The 17,070-nt window shown below is 48.5% G+C and overlaps 2 protein-coding genes across 2 annotated transcripts; both read left to right on the forward strand.

Moving 5' to 3' along the window:
* Positions 1 to 1,828: 1,828 nt before the first annotated feature.
* INHBC (inhibin subunit beta C) lies at positions 1,829 to 12,183 on the forward strand. Its single transcript, XM_006182497.3, has 2 exons — positions 1,829 to 2,365; positions 9,389 to 12,183. The coding sequence occupies exons 1-2, from the start codon at positions 2,053 to 2,055 to the stop codon at positions 10,129 to 10,131; spliced, it is 1,056 nt and encodes a 351-aa protein (XP_006182559.1). The 5' UTR covers positions 1,829 to 2,052; the 3' UTR covers positions 10,132 to 12,183.
* Positions 12,184 to 12,581: 398 nt separating this feature from the next.
* INHBE (inhibin subunit beta E) lies at positions 12,582 to 16,514 on the forward strand. The gene is given in 3 exon segments (XM_006182500.3): positions 12,582 to 14,902; positions 15,142 to 15,737; positions 15,739 to 16,514. Coding segments are annotated over 3 exon segments (1,056 nt in total). The 5' UTR covers positions 12,582 to 14,604; the 3' UTR covers positions 15,901 to 16,514.
* The last annotated feature ends 556 nt before the right edge of the window (positions 16,515 to 17,070 follow it).

Genomic DNA, 17,070 nt, shown 5'->3' on the forward strand with positions numbered 1-17,070 from the left:
TTATACACTGTAAAAGGTGAATCTTATGTGAATTGTATTTCAATAAAAACCTTATTTTATAAATAAATAAATTTATACTAGAAACTAAATAACAAATCCACCTCTACCACAGCCCTTAAAAAATAAGAAAAAAAAACCAGCCCCTGTAGAATAGAGCTAAGAAATTGTAACACACTAAAATTCAGTCAAGGTGACTTGAGTGTAACTTCTGAGAACCAGCCTGTATCCTAACATTTATTCATTCAATAAGTATGTTTTAAGCACCTATATTATAGGTACTGTGTGCAGTACTAGGAATACAATGGTAAGCAGCAGAGAAGACTCGCTAAGTGACTGCACTACAGATGGTGATTAGGGGCATGGCATCTAAGAAAGGAGAGTCCGTAAGGGCAAACATTGGCAGAATTTCTTCAGCACACCAAGAATAGTAAACTTGTATTAAGCACTTACTCTGGGCCTGTCAGTGTAAGTGCTTTACTAAATGATTTAAAACTCAAAACTCTCAGATAATCATTATAATCTATAATTCCATATTCAAAATCCATAGAGCCAGGAATGTTTCATAATTCAGAAAATTTCAAGTTTTAGAAAGGTAACATAGTACATTATGCTGTATATTATATACCACTCCTAGGGGTAGCATCCCATAATCAAATAATATTTCAGTAAACAAGTTTGTGCTGTATAGCACAGGGAACTATATTCAATATCTTGTAGTAACTTACGGTGAAAAATAATGTGAAAACGAATATATGTATGTTCATGTATAACTGAAGCATTGTGCTGTACACCAGAAATTGACACAACATTGTAAACTGACTAAGCTTCAATAAAAACATATATATACAAAAATATGTATTTCTGGAGTGAAAACATATGAATAGTCTCCAGTATGATTTTTTAAAGACCATAGATAACCTCACTCCTCTTCAGGTCAGCTTTAGTCACCATATGAGCTACCCCCCAAAATGTATGAATTACAGGGTTTTTTTGATTTTAGAATTGTGGGCAATCATTTTCCCTATTTCTCTGATGAAGAAATTGAAGAGAGGTCAAGTAACTTGCCCACAGGCACACAGCTAATAAAAGGAAGAGAGTATTTTAACCAAGGCCATCTGGCTTGAAAACATATGCTCCTAACTCCACCTGCCCACTCCCGCCGGTAAATCCCTGCTATGGATGTAATGGCCTTGACCTGAGATTCACTGCTCAGGAACATTTTGGGGAGAGAACCAGGAATTCTGAGAAATCTCATAATTTATTTTCTTAAACAAAAGAAACCCCCAAGGGTGAGGAACTCTAGCTCTCAAGCTCCCTTCCCACTTTCCAACTTCCCTGTGACCCGGAAGACCTGGCTAGAACACTTCCCTTCCTCCTTCCCCCTGACCCGGAAGACCTGGCTACACTTCCCTTCCTCCAACTTAACCTTCACACTGGATGATTTTGAGCTCCAGTGGGCAAAACCTAACCCAGGGCTAGCAAAAGAATCTGGACTGTGAGCCTCTGGGAGGGAGGAAAGTGGGGTAGAGATTTGAGAAGGACCAACTCTCAACAACATGCATGACAATGACCGACAGTGTCCTGCCAATGACGACCTCTTGTTTGAAAGTCATCCTTTAGCATTCTATATTAAAACCTCTGGTCTCTTCCATTCCCCCCACCCAAGCTTCCCAGCAAGGCCATTGATCTGAAGAGGAATTTCATCTCTAACCTTTGTCCAGAGGCCTGGCAGCTCACGTGGGTAACCCACTGTCTCCCAAAGTTGGCCCAAGGACATTTCTTTCCCCAAACAAACCAACCTCCCTTCACATCCCCCATTCTGTACTTCCACTGACTATGTGGCTTCTGCCAAGTTCTGCTGTAACTGGCTTCATCTCTCAAGTCGGATGTTTGACTGTTCTATCCCATGCAACCAGGAGGCATGCCAGCTGGACACACTTTCCTTCCGGGCCCCTGGCAGACGGGAGCCGAGACCACAGCTAGAGAGACCCTGAGTCTGAAGGTTTGTGGCTCTGTCTCAACTGTGTTGCTTAAGGAGGGCCTGCCCCAGCAATGATCTCCTCATTGCTCCTGGCCTTCCTATTCCTGGCTCTGGCCACAGTGACCGTTCCCAGAGCTGACAGTCAGTGTCTGGCATGTGGAAGGCCTGCCCTGGACCTGGAGAGTCAGCGGGAGCTGCTTCTTAACCTGGCCAAAAGAAGCATCTTGGACAAGCTGCACCTCAGCCAGCGTCCAACACTGAAGCGACCTGTGTCCAGAGCTGCTCTGAGGACGGCGCTGCAGTGTCTCCATGGGCTCTCGCAGGGAGCACTTCCAGAGGCTGACAGGGGACAGGAATATGAGATCATCAGCTTTGCTGAGACAGGTGGGTTCTTGGTCTGTAGATCTTCCCCCAAACCCAATCTGTTTATGAAAGGAAAACTTTCCTCCCCAACCTAACCCCTGACTTTCTCCCCAAAACCATCCCAAGTCTCGCCTCTCACAGCCTGTTATCTCCTAATCACAGGCTCCCATCCTCCAGGTTCTCTCTTGTAGTTTCGACCTGACCAATGGGCAGCTGAGACGTAGATAAGTTTCATTTCTTTTAAGACCGCCTTCCCCTCTCTCCTCTGGCTCCTCTGCAGGCCCCACAAACTTCCACAGGCTGTGATGTGAGCCCATCCACTTCCTGGGCCTGGACCCAGGGTCTGGGAGCTGGAGAGTCTGTCCTCCCTTGGGCCCCAGGATCCAGCCTCTCCGTTCCCCTCTCCCCTAGATGCCTCATGTGGGTAAAGGGAGAAAAGTAAAACATCAAGATTGGCATACTTCTCCACCCTACCCTTGCCCTCTTGCCTTAATACCTTGGGGTCCCCCCATCAGAACAGGGCGAAAATGGGACTCAGAAAAGTAGATAAAGGATGGAGGATAGAGAAGAGAGAGTTCCTTTCACAGAGGGGAGAGGAGTTAGAGAATTTAGTTGGCAGCTCGAGATCGAGAGTTCAGAGACAGGATTCAAGAAAAAGAACACAAAGTGATGTCTCTGGCCTCTGAGCTACTTGCAAGCTCTGTCTTAGTTATGACAAGCACATCCCATTCCTGGCAGCCTTTCCCCTGGTCAGCATCTACTCCCTTCAAGACCAAGCACTCCCATCCTCAAAAACCCTCCCTGACCTGAGGGTGAGGGGCTCCCTCGCTGGTGGCCCTCACACCCTTACCCTGAACCTGATCCCTCCTTGTGGAATTGCCTTGTTTCCAGATTTTCTGTGAAGTGTGTCTTCCCATAGTCTGTAACCCCTTAAGGTCCGGAACTGTCACTTATACCTCATGTTATCATCAGAGGCTAGTGTGTAGTAGAAATAACTAACACTTATACAACGCTTAATGTGTTCGGAGCCTTTTACATACATGATTATCTCCCTGAGATCCTCACAATAAGCCAGTGAAGCAAATACTGTCATTATCCCCATTTTAGAGGTGATGAAACTGAGGCTCAAGGGGTTGACTAACTAGCTCAAGGATCACATGACTGGGAAGTGGTAGAGCCAGGCAGTCTAAGTCTGAAATCCATGACCTTGACCACTATACCACTCTGCCACCACACCACGCTGAAGGTCAGTTTGACCACAGTCTAGAGTCCTCAGTGATGAATAAGACCGTATTCTATTTACAAAAGGGGGTTTCTGCTCATGATTAAGAACACGAACTCTGGAGCCAGATAAACTGGGCTCAAATCCCTGCTCAGCCACTTATTACTATGTGACCTGAGTTGTTAATAGTCAGTTTTCTTTATTTGCAAAATAGAGATAATGAAAAGATAGGTGAGAGACTTAAGTGAGCTACAGGTAATGCACTTAGAAAGAATAAGATGGGAGCAAACTGGAGTAGAAGACTCAGCTCCTGCCCAACAGGGTTTAGTTGTTGCTCCTAGGAATAAACTACTTAGAATATAAGGCAGAATGAAATAAATGCTGGATGAGAGCACAGGAGCTTGATGGACGAAAGTAATTCTTTGGGACCTGGTAAGACAGGGTAGTCTTTCAGAAGAAGATTGCAAATAGGCTGGTGCCGTAGAATAAGTTTGACTTCACTGGGTAGAAAATGGTAAACAACATCCTAAATGGAGGGAAAAACATGAGTGAAAGTCTGAAGAAATAGTTTAGAGCTTGAAAAGTAGTTTGGAATGGATAAGCACAAGGTGGACAAATGGCCATGAGCCATGAGTCCCTTTAACACCAAAATCTTGCTTGATGTTTTTTCACCTTTGTGTCCCTGACACTTAGCCCAATTCCCATTTTAAGAATGCAGAAACTGAAACTCAAAGAAGATCATTCAACATGGCCAAGGTCATACAGCTTACAACAGGCAGAATTCAAACACAGTTCTCTCTGACTTCAAAGTCTATATACTTTCCACATATTTGCTAATCAATGAATGAACACAGCATTCAGGCTGGAGGAGGCATGACCTGGAATGAAGTTTGGAGGTGAGAATGATTGATGCCTGGATTCTACCTTTTACATTTAAATATTTTGGTTTGAAGTTTTAATTCCAATTTAAGCTGTCATCTACATCCTAATGTGAAAGAAAGATCAGAGAATTGTTCTTGCTGGAGATTTGACAAGAGAGAGCGTGGAGCTTTGAGGAAACTAGAGTAGGGGCCTTCAGTGGCGTCTCGGAACTGGCTCACGCTGGCTCATGAACACTGATGGCGAACATCTCCCAACTTGCATCTGGTGACCTCACGCTGATAGTTTAAAATTGGCCATGGTGGGAAAATTTATACCACAGAAATTGGCAAACACTACAAATCAGGGCTTTTTTTCCCCTCTGGAATCCAGTTGCTCAATATTTACCAGCACACCACCGCCTATGACCTAAAAATTCAAGTTATCTGCCTCCCACAGCTAACATACAATGCGGAGACAGGGACAGGGTAACCACAATAGATGCTCCTTTCCAAAATGGAGGGTGGGGGAGGGAGACACAAAGCAGCCACTGGTCCATGAAAATTTTGATATCCAGCCTGGTACCTATCTCCGTCTACCTCAAGTTCAGAATCCCTTTGGTTGCGGCCTGGATGTGCGCCCTGGTAGGGTTTTCCTCTCTTAAGGAGAACCCACAGTGCTCTCCTGGGCTTCTGGATCCACTCTCTTAACCTTTAATGCCACCCTCTGAGATATCTTTCCTCTTAAACAGGAAATGACCTGTGTTTGTGACTGAGTGGTTTTCTTAGCCTTAATCTCCCCTGAAGAGGTTGAGAGCCCCTCAGAGACTTCTTTTCATTTTGAGTTGTCTCTGTCCCTTTTAGTTCAGTTGTGCTGCTTTCACTATTAAAATTCTCTTTAACACTCTGTGAGCTTCTAAATAATAAATTATAGTCTACTCAGTTAGACAAAAGGCAAGCTACTGTATCAAGACAGACCCCTCTTGGGACTACAAGTCAAGGCGTTGTGGAAGAACACTCAAGATTTTTAGAAGCCCTTTTGTCCAGTTGAGAGGGTCTACAGAACAACATCTTAAATTTTAGATCTTAACAAAGATGTTAGATCTTAACAAAGGCTCTTGCAGTTGACCCTTTGTTGTTTGGATCTTCATTCTGAGGCCGTGTTTTATTGACAGTGCCCTGGATTTGATTTTTGCCCTGAGATGGTTTCTTAGTTTGAGAACCTTTTGCCAGACAGAGAGTTGAGGAATGAAAAAATATTTTATTGTTCAATCTAGCAAGTCCTATTGGAAATGTTTTCTCTAAATTCTGCTTGAAAATTGAACAGTTCCTTTTTTAGTTCATCTCACTCCTGAAATGCCTTATCATAGGAAGCCAAAATAAGCCAATTGACACTTTCAGCATTCTGCCTGGAAATATCTTTAGCTAAATTCACAACTTTGTTAGTTACCATTTCTAGCTTCCAAGTTGCCACAGCCGATAGCCAGTACATAACACAGGTTCCCCTTTCCCCAGCTTCCAATAACAATTTCCTCACTGCTCTTCCTGCCTTCACCAGCAGTCTCCTGCCATCCTTCCAACCTCTGTCTGCCACCCAGTCCCAAGGCCAATGCCACATATTTTAGGTCTTTGCTCTGGAGTACCTCACTTCTGATACTAATTTGTTTCAGTTATCCATTAATATAACAAATCGGCCCAAACATTGAGGCTTAAAGCAAACAAACAAAAATTCAGTATTTTTCATGGGTGTGTGGTTTGACTGGGCTTATCTGGACCCTTCTTTTGCTCCCTGTCATGTAGCTGAGGTCACTCACGCAGCTGTATTCAGCTAGGGGCTCAGAGGGGGCTAGAACATCTAAGAGTCTCCCTCCACATGGCTTCTCATCATTCAGCACTCTAGCCCAAGCCGCTTTAAAGCACAGTGGCTGGCTTCCAAGAGGAGGAAGCTTCAAGGTCTAAGTACTCATTAAGTTTCTGCTTGTACTATGCTTGCCTATGTCTCATTGGCCAAATCAAGTCACATGCCATGTCCAGAGTTAATATGAGAAGGGATTGTACCAATCCATGAATATTGGGAGGTGTTGTTCATTAGGGGCCAACAATATAATAATCTACCACAGCCCTGGCCGGTCATGTGTCTGCCTGCCATAACTGGGGTGACTTAAGAGGTTCTAATGGTAGGGTGTTTCGTGACCTAACAAGAAAAAATTAGCTGGACCAATCAGAGTTTTCTTGGATTTTGGAGTTAGGAACTGGAAAATCAGCTTACTTAGCTAGGAGGAGCTAAGTAAAAGGTTCTGTAGACTCAGGAGCTGGGGTCACCATTCCAGGACCTGAGAAAGCTGACAAAGAGGCAGAAGAGGTAGACCCACAGAAAGAGAAGAATGGAGTAGATTTACACAGGGAGACTGAGATGAGAGGCATCTTGTTGGCTCTGAGAACTGTCAAGAGCAACCTTATTCCAGACCTTCCAGTTCACGCAAAGCCTAGTTGAACTTTATTTTCTGTTCTTTTATGCCCATGAGAGTATCAGTGGCATTCCCACAATAAAGCATCCTTTACTTAAAAAAGCAAATAAGGGTAGCCTAGGCCAAATCATAATGGGCATTTAATTGCCTCCTAAAAGAGTTTGGACATTATTCACCAATAAGTATTTTGAAACCATGAATTTTATGGCCTAGCTTTTTTGGAAAATAATTCTGGCGTCAGTGTAAAATAAAAATTAAAGAAACGAAAAGCCATTCATTCAACAAATGTTTATTGAGTGCCTACTATGTGGTAGATACATAAGGATACAATGGTGAACCATACAGGCACAATCTTTATCTTAATGGAGTTTACATTCTAGCAGCTGGGGCAGGGGGATGTCGAAGGGGAGGAAAAGCATATAGTAAACAAATGAGCAAAAAAACCAAGGTGGTCACAGAGAGTGATATTGGCTATGAAGACAGTTAAGCAGGATGATGTATTAAAGTGACGCAGGTAGAGTTGAAGGCAGCTTTAGACTGGTTAGTCCCCTGGAGAGGAGAATTTGAGCTGAAGGCCAAAAAGGAGCCAGTCATTCAAAGACCTTGGAAAGACATTCCAGGCAGGCAGAATAGCAAGTGGAAAGGCCATGAGGTGGGTCCACGTTTGGTGAGTTCAAGGAACAGGAAAAAGGCTGGTATAGAGAGAATACAGTCATGAAATGGAAGAATGCCTAATCATGCAAATTTTTTATGTTAAAGAGTTTAGATTTTATTCAAATAGTAATGGGAAGATTTTAAAGGGTTTTAAGCTGAAAGGATTAAACTAATCAGATTTATGTCATAAAAAGATCACTCTGGCTGATATGTGAAGAATTGTTCTGGGGTCAAGAGTGAACCAGTTGGCAAGCTATTGCCATAATTTGAGAAAAAGATGATTGTGGATTGAACTAATGTGTGGTAGAGGAGGTGGGGAAAAGTGAAATGATATTATGAACTGGAGGTAGAGTTGACAGATCTGCAGATAATTTCAAAGTAAGGGGTGAGGGCAAGCAAGGCTTTTACAGGAAAGGGGAAGATTGGAAAAGGAATAGGTTTTGGTTGGGGGGGATAAATCTAGAGTTCTTTGAACATGAAAACTTTGAGATAGCATTGGTTATCCAAGTGGAATATCAGACCAACAGCTGGATATACTAGTCTGAGGCTCAGGGAGAGGTCAGAGCCAGGGATTTATACCTGGGATTCATGAGCCTATAGATGGAATTGAAAGCGAGAGGAATTGATGTCTCGTTTTGGGAGAGAGTATAGATAGAGAAGAGAAGGGGGCTCAGGACCTCCAACATTTAGAGGTCAGGCAGAAGAAGAGAAGCTGTCAGCAGAGGAGACCAAGATGAAGTGGCTAGAATCATGAGAGCTAAGAGAAGCAAATATTTCAAGAAGGAGGGGATGGTTAACTGTGTCAAACACTGCTTAAAGGCCAAGTAAGATGAATAGAAAGAGATTAAAGCATTGGATTTGGCAACATGGAAGTATTAGTGATCCTGACAAGAGAATTTCAGTGGAGTGGAGGGAATAGAAACCCAATTAATGTGTTTTAATAGAGGAGGTGAGAAATGTAGGGGGGAAATTGGGCAGTAGTAATAGGTATAGAAAGAAATGAATAGCCATTAGAACCATTGTGGTGAGGGACTAGATGTGGCGAGTGAGGGAGGTGATCATAGGGTTTCTAGAAGTAATAAGGATAGTGGTGCCACCAATTCTAAGAACAGAAACAGGAGTATATAGGGAGTTGGGGAGGGTATGGTCAGTGGTAGAGTGCATGCTTAGCATGCACGAGGTCCTGGGTTCTATCCCTGGTACCTCCATTAAATAAATAAATAAATAAACCTAATTCCTCCCCCTCCCCACAAAAACAAAAAAAAAGAAAGAAAAGAGAAGAAAAATTAGCCGAAAGGGGGGAGGGGCATGTAGAAAAAGAAGAGTAAAAAGAAAAAAGAAGTATATAGGGAGAAAAATAATGATTTCCCTTGGGATAAATTGATTCTAATATGCCGACAGGACACGCATGTAACAAAATTAAGCAATTAGAAGTTTAGGCCTGAAGCTTGGTGATTCCCAAGATGCAAAATGGCCTGGACTGGACATACAGATTTAGGAATCACCAGCATAAACTGTGTCGACTGACCGTGAGTGTGGGCCAGAGTTCCCCTCTGTAGAGTAGAGTAAAAGTGAAGGTCAGCAATAGACCTTGGAGAACTCTTACATTGAAGGGATGATCAGAGAAAGAAAAGCCAGCAAAGAAAATTAAGGAAGAATCATAAGAGAGTTGTGTCATGAAAGCCAAAGGAGAAAAGATTTTCAAGAAGAAAAGGGTGGTTAACAATGCCAACAATGTGGTCAAGAAGAAACTAAGGGAGTTCAAGTTTGCTGAGAACAGATAGGTAGTTGTTAGAATTGACACTCAGAAGACCACAATGACAGGGGCTTCTTGTGTCCACAGGCCTCTCCAACATCGACCAGACTCGTCTTGATTTCCACTTCTCTAATCGAACTGCTGGTGGCTTGGAGGTCCAGCAGGCCAGCCTCATGTTCTTTGTGCAGCTCCCTCCCAATACCACCTGGACTTTGAAGGTGAGGGTCCTTGTGCTAGGCCGACATGACACCAACCTCACCTTGGCCACTCAGCACCTGCTGCAGGTAGATGACAGTGGTTGGCACCAGTTCCTCCTGGGGTCTGAGGCTCAGGCTGCCTGCAGCCAGGGGCACCTGATCCTAGAGCTGGTCCCTGAAGGCCAGTTAGCCCAGAGCTCAGTCATCCTGGGCAGGGCTGCCCATAGGCCTTTTGTGACAGCCCGGGTAAGAGTTGGGGGCAAGCACCGGCTTCGCCGGCGAGGCATCGACTGCCAGGGGAGGTCCAGGATGTGCTGTCGACAAGAGTTCTTTGTGGACTTCCGTGAGATTGGCTGGCACGACTGGATCATCCAGCCTGAGGGCTACGCAATGAACTTCTGCACAGGACAGTGCCCGCTGCACATGGCAGGCATGCCTGGTATTGCTGCCTCTTTTCACACAGCGGTTTTCAATCTCTTCAAGGCCAACTCAGCTGCAGGCACCGCTGGAGGGGGCTCATGCTGCGTGCCCACGGCCCGGCGCCCCCTGTCTCTGCTCTACTATGACAGGGACAGCAACATTGTCAAGACTGACATACCTGACATGGTGGTAGAGGCCTGTGGGTGCAGTTAGGCCACGGGTGGTCTGGGCAGTCCGAGGCAAGGCGAGCAAAACTGCCCTGACAGAGGTGCTCTTCCTTGAGAAGAGGGAGTGGCCCCACCACTGCCTCTGTCCAGAAGATGGACTCCTTCTTCCTGAGCATCGTATGGAAATTATCCCAACTATGACTTGAGAAGAACTTCATCTAAGAAGAGTCATTGTCATCTAAGGAGAGTTGCTGTACCACCTTCATAACCACCAGCCTCTCTCCTAGGGCATAGTCCATCCAGCAAGCTCCACGTCCTCAACCACCACCCCAGGGACTCTGATCCACCTCCAGCTATGAGCAGTGCCATCTAGTTCCCAGGCAGAAGACACTGCTGACCCATCTTTAATCCAGCCCGCAATCCACTACACCTCCATGCTCTTTCTACTCAATGTCCCTCTCTCCTGGTTGAGCTGACCCAGCCCCTTCACCTGATTTTCTGGATTTCCAGAGAGCCCCATCCTGAGATTTACCAAACATGACATCCTCTCTGTGTCTTAAGCCCTTTTCCTTCTTACTTGCCCAGTGGACTGCTAAGGCTCTCTTGGCACAGCCTCATCCACTCTTGTCTTTCTCTGCCCTGCTCTGTGCCCTTTGGGGCTGACTTACCTGAGTTCCATTGACCTTTGGCTTCCTGCCGAGTTTGACTAAGAGGAGACAGAAGCAGGAGATCAAAGGATAGGAGGAGACAGGTCAGGGTGTTTCTTATTCCTGCTCCTTCTGCCCAGGTGCCATGGTTCTGTGTGACTTTGGCTGTGGCCATGTCCCTACAGTTCCTGTCTGACTCCCTGCTAGGTCCTCATATCAGTGTTTTCATGTTATGGGCTTGTAATGGCTTTGCACTCCTGCTAGTCCCTGGGTGTTTCAACGTCCCTGGTTGGTTCCCTTAGCCCTGCCCATACCTCTGTAAAGAAGTCCTCCATTAAATCTTCTTAGTGATACAAACTCAGACAGCTGAGTGGGTCTTTTGTCTCCTGCCAGGACCCTGATTGACATCCCAGATGACATGGAGCCTGCCTGCCTGCCCTGCCCACTTTCTCTCCTCACAGTCTCCTTAGGGCTGAGCTATTGTGTCCATCCCGTACATCATGACTCTTCCTTCTCCACGCTGCCTCCTCTTCTTTCTTAGGCCTCCTCCTCCCTCCCAGAACCATCTTTGCTGGTCTTACAGCTAATAAAGGCCTGAGTTTTACCTGCTTCTCTCCTCCCTCTGTCCCCGCTCCAAGAGATGAGACAGATCACTGCTCAGTCAGCAAGTAGGCTGGCAACCTGTGGGCACATACACGGTGGGAGGCAGAGGCACGGCTCAAAGCTGGCCACCTTCCCTTCAATGACCCGCAAGGCCCCATCCAGGCGTCCTGCCTGGAAGGTGGAACTGGCCAAGGGCCACCTGAGTGAGACAGAGAGGAGAAAAGGTAGGCCTAGGGTGAGGAGAGGGTGGCATTTGCCCTAAGACTAGGTGCTCTCTAGACCTTTGCCCTCCTCCCCCACTATCTCCTCCCTTTGGTTGGACAGCCCTGAACCATGCGGTCGATAATGTCTGCAGCCCAAGGCCGAGTTTGCGCAAAACCCATGTGTCCTTTGGGAAACGTGATGTCTGTGTTTGCTCAGCATATAACCCCCTCCTATCTGGGTCTGAGGTCCCTGGAATAGGAACCCTAGAGGAGAAAGTCTGAAAGGGACCTACCCAGGGGACTGCAGATCTGAGCTGTGGGGCTTCCTGAGCAAACTCATGGAAGTTATCCCGCCTTTGACGTGAGGAAATCTTCATCTAAGGAAGTCTTCTGGTGGTTCTCCTTCCCCCTACTCCACCCCTCTCCCACATCTAACCTCCCTCCCAGCTTCAGTCCCCAGGGCCAAGACTAAGGTGAGGTGAAGTGAAGCACTTGCTTTGGGGGCAAAATTTTAAGGGGATGCCAAAAAATTCATCAATCAAGCTAAATATCTTAATACAGTATTTTTTTTAAATCAAAATTAATGCAAAAAAATCCACGATGAACAAAGTAGCAAATTTTAAAATAAATTAAATTGAAAAGGAATCAGTATTATTCCTTTTCTTCTTTTGTGTCTTGGCTCTGCCTTTGATAAAAATGGGAAAGAGTGGGACTGTCTCCTAAACCTTATCTTCCAGAGTCCCCTGGCCCCTAATTCTAAACTCAGTCAGGCTTTTCTCTTTTGGGCAAGATAATCACTTAGGCTTCTTCTGCTTCCTTAACCACCCCCAAGCTGATTGCTACCCCCAGCCCCCAACCAGGTTGGTGGTAGGGCGGGCCTGTGAGGCAGATGGCTGGGGTATTTATAACCCGGAGCACTTCTTGGGGAAAGTGACTAAGATGCTAAAAGCATATTTATAGCTGGGTTCTGACGCAAGTGTCAGTGGGAAGGTAGGGGCAGGCCAGACACAGCAGCAAGAGGGTAGGAAGAGCTGGGAAGTGGGGCCACCTGACAGAGAAGGGGGGGGAGAGGTGAGGTCAGTGACTCCTGCAGCCTCTTCTTGCTGCTTCCCTTGACTCAGGCTCACCAACAGGTAAGCCCTCTGAGATAACCACCGTGGGCAGAGACCTCTGCTTTGCAGTCCTACAGTCCAGACCCTAGTGGGGAAGAGGGCTGTCACACACCTGCTTGACCAACAGAGAGGGAGCTGGGGAGGCACGGGGCAGAGGGGCTGGAACATGACTCAGGCAGGGTGGAGAGGAAGTTCTAAAAGTCTCACCGTCCCCCTCCCCACCACAGATGCCTGAGTTTCTAGGAAGAGCCTGGCACCCATCACCATGCTCCGTTGCCACGTGTAAATGATGAGGTCCAAAACCAAAACCGAAGGTTGCAGCGATGTGGGCCCTGGCGACAGCCTCTGCTCTCAGGCAGTGGCGAGGGGAGAGAGCTGAGGGACCAGCTTATCTGTCTTCCCTTGTAGAGGCAGGGTCCCCAGAGCGAGAGGTCGGAAAGTGCTCCAAATCTCTCCACTCCCCAGAGCAGCCCCTTTCCTGGGAAGCTGGTCAGCGCTAAGCCCACCGCAGTCCAGTGGCACAGCACTGCCACATGGTGGACACTGGCGGTACTGAGGCCCAGCCCCCAAAGCGCCATCTCTCTTCCCCTGTGCCAGATTTGACAGCCCCACTGGCTAAATAGTGGGGAGATTAATAAATTGGAGGAGAGGCACATTTCCAAATCACACTCACCTCCTCCCAGCTTCTTGAAGGAACTAGGGATTAGGAGGAAGGGTGGCATGAAGCCTACTCTCATTGAGTTCAACGTGGAGGGCCCTCTGGCCCTTTCATTTAAAGTCAGTGAGGAGTGTGGTGAGGAGGGCTGGGACTGGGACTAAGGTTGCAGTACTCACCATGCTTTGTTCCTAAAAGTCCTTAAACCTTCCATTTCCCACCGCCATTAGCAGAGGCTGGTGCCACTTGTAGGGTACCCCAAATCTAGGCAACTCTTAGAGTCCCCTGAGAGAGAACCAGCAGCTGGGTACAGGCCCTTCTGCCATCCTTGATGGACTCTGCCCTGCTGTAAGATTGCATCACTGTCACCCCCACCTCTCTGGGTTTCCCCAGACATCACAGTGACATGCCACCCCCCCACACATGCTCCAGCCCTCGTCCACGTTGTGCTCCAGTCCAACTGGACTCTGGGCGGTCAGCACAGGCAAGGTCAAGGGGTGACTTCTATGCCTCGTGGCACTGCCACCTTGGCCTGGGCAGGAGGACTCCGTTCCTCCCACTCCCCACCTCCCCCTACCAGCCTCTCACCTCTATTCCAGCCCCATTGCTAGAAATAGAAAGACCAGAGTTCTCCTTCCCGCCCAGAGAAGTAACCACTGGAACTCCCAGCTGCCTCATGGAAACTGCTACAGCAGTGGTGGCTGGGCAAGCTAGACAGACTGGAGGTATGGGGGGAAGCTGCCCTTCCCACCTTGCTCATGTGAAGTTCCCTCCCCCGAGCCCCAGACCTTGGGGACGGAGCATGTGAAATCATCCTCCTTCTTGCATCATGCATGTCCACATAGCCCCCCCACCCCCTACCCCTACCTCAAGCTCCGTGACCAGGGCCAGATGGTGAAACCTGAGCTCCAGGGGGGAACCTCCACCCCCTGCAGGGACCTGATGGGCAGCACCGCTGGCCAATCCTGGGGCTCAGAGGGTAGGTCGGGCTGCTGACCACTAGGTGAGGGAACCTTAGGCTGCTGGCTCTAGAGAGTCCCCAGTCAGTAACCAGACATGAGCTGTGAGGGGCAAGCTGGCAGACGGCACTAAACACAGTCACCCATCGGACCATCTGCTCTCTGCCTTCCTGAGTCCCAGACTACAGAAGACAGGTGACTGTACCCTTGGCCAAGGGTAGGTGTGGCATTGGTGTCCGCTGCTGCCGTGCCCACGTTGGCGTCCACGCAGTCAGACTCAGCAGAAGAAGCAACTGCCACCTGACGCTCTCGGCCTGATCCAGGGCCATTCACCAGGAGCATGGGGCTCCCTGATATCCAGCTCTGGCTGGTGCTGCTGTGGGCACTGGTGTGGGCACAGGGGGCAGAGTCTGTGTGTCCCTCCTGTGGGAGTCCCACACTGGAGCCCCAAGCAGAACGAGCTCTGGTCCTCGAGCTAGCCAAGCAGCAAATCCTCGAGGGGCTGCACCTGACCAGTCGTCCCAGAATAACTCATCCTCCACCCCAGGCAGCACTGACCAGAGCCCTCCGGAGACTGCGGCAAGGAAGCGTGGCTCCAGAGAATGGGGAGGAGGTCATCAGCTTTGCTACCATCACAGGTGGGTGAGGGAGAGACAGAGAGCAGGCAGGGAAAGGGAGGCAGAAGGGCAGAATGACAGCAGAAGCAGAGGGAGTCGGGTGTGAGAGGAAGAGGAATTGGGGCAGGAACCAGTTGCAGAGTCCCTGTTTCTTCTAAAGGTGGGTGCTAGGCAGAGCAGCGGGCAGGGCTTCTGGGCGTCTCAGAGGACAGCGTCATCTCCGCTCACCGTCCTCAGGCCCTTGTCCATCTGTCTGGCAGACTCCTCCACCTCCGCCTGCAGCTCCGTGCTCACCTTCCACCTGCCCACTCCTCGGTCCCACCACCTGTACCACGCTCGCCTCTGGCTGCACGCGCTCCCCACCCTTCCTGGCACTCTTTCCTTGAGGATTTTCCGATGGGGCCCTGGAAGGAGACGCCGAGGATCTCGCGTCCTCCTGGCTGAGCACCAAATGACAACCCCAGGCTGGCACGCCCTGACTCTGCCCTCTAGTGGCTTGAGGGCTGAGGAGCCTGGTGTCCTGAAACTCCGGCTGGACTGCAGGCCCCTAGAAGGCAACAGCACAGCTGCCCGACAACCTCGGCGGCTCCTGGACACAACGGGAGAGCAGCGGCCCTTCCTGGAGCTTAAGACCCGGCCCAATGAGCCTGGAACAGGCCGGGCCAGGAGGAGGACCCCCACCTGTGAGCCTGAGACCCCCTTATGTTGCAGGCGAGACCATTATGTAGACTTCCAGGACCTGGGATGGCGGGACTGGATCCTGCAACCCGAGGGGTACCAGCTGAATTTCTGCAGTGGGCAGTGCCCCCCCCACCTGGCTGGCAGCCCAGGCATCGCTGCCTCCTTCCATTCTGCCTGTCTTCAGCCTCCTCAAGGCCAATAACCCTTGGCCCTTGGGTACTTCCTGCTGTGTCCCCACTGCCCGAAGGCCTCTCTCTCTCCTCTACCTCGACCGTGATGGCAATGTGGTCAAGACAGATGTGCCAGATATGGTGGTAGAGGCCTGTGGCTGCAGCTAGCAAGAAGACCTGGGCATTTGGAGTGAAGAGATCAGGCTAAGGGCTCCCAGGCAAAGGGCATCTGTGGCTGCAGCATCGGATCCCTGATCCATACCTCCACCCATGGGCCGCTTGGCAGTATGACTGGGTTAGCCCCTCTGGGACCCAAATGGGCACTTTCTTGTCCAGACTCTGGCCTATTCCAGGCTGGCTGATGTAGAGGGAGATGGGGGAAGTGTGTCCTCTAAAGGAGTCTACCCAGAAAGCATGATTTCCTACCCTAAGCCAGCTGAGAAGATGGCAGAGGTGAGGGAGGGAGGGTGGGAAGGAGAAGGCAGTGAAAAATCACTGAGTCTCTCCCAAGAAGAGAAAGCCCTCAAGTGAGGGAAGGAAGAAGCCGATGAGGGCTCCGAGGGCTTGGGATGGGAAAACCGATGGGCCAAATGTAGAGGACTGTTCAAGGGAGGCTCCAGAGGGAGCTGGGCAAGGGCTGACGGGAGGAGTTTAGGAGAGCCCCAGAGCAGGGAGTCCTGAGAGCGGTGCTGAGCTTGAGAAGCTCTCTGGTTTTTCTCGGCGTGGGGTGGGGGAGCAAATGTTTTTACTTTCCTAATAAAAATGAAGAAAAAAATCAAAAAGTGTGAGTCATATAGAAGGGCTGGGCTGATGGTCCAGAGGAGCGGTTGTCAGAGTGTGGCCTGGGAACCCCTGGGGAGGTTCCTGAGACCTTTTCACATGGTCCAAACTATTTTCCTAATAATACTAAGATGTTATTTGCCTTTTTAATTTTCCACATCTCAAAAGCCTACAGTGTTTTCCAGAGGCTGTAGGACATGTGATTACATCATCTTTCTGACATCTTTGTTAATGGGATGTGTGCTTATGTATTCTTGTGTTACAAAATTTTTTTCAGTTTTAATTTCTAATGTGGTAAATTAATATAAATCACATAAACAAAAGCTGAGTAATTTTTTAAAGAGAGTCAAGGAGTGTTGAAACCAAATTGTTTGAGAATCGCTGATCTAGAGGCCCAGAGTCCAGGGTGGGGAGGAGAACGCGGTGTGCTCCGAAAGAGCTCCTCTGGAAGGAGCATGTGTAGGGTCCCTTTTCCAGTCATCGCTGGTCTTGCCTGACCCTCTGGGTATAAGTGGTGTCTGGGTCAAAGTCATGTGGGGGAGGGAGGCTCAAATAGGG

The sequence above is a fragment of the Camelus ferus genome, chromosome 12, assembly GCF_009834535.1.
Source record: "Camelus ferus isolate YT-003-E chromosome 12, BCGSAC_Cfer_1.0, whole genome shotgun sequence".
NCBI lineage: Eukaryota > Metazoa > Chordata > Mammalia > Artiodactyla > Camelidae > Camelus > Camelus ferus.

Excerpts from the sequence above, each read along its gene's own strand:
- INHBC (XM_006182497.3), top strand. The coding sequence starts at position 2,053 with ATGATCTCCTCATTGCTCCTGGCCTTCCTATTCCTGGCTCTGGCCACA. Across the intron at positions 2,366-9,388 it reads CATCAGCTTTGCTGAGACAG|GCCTCTCCAACATCGACCAG; the intron begins GTGGGTTCTTGG and ends TTGTGTCCACAG.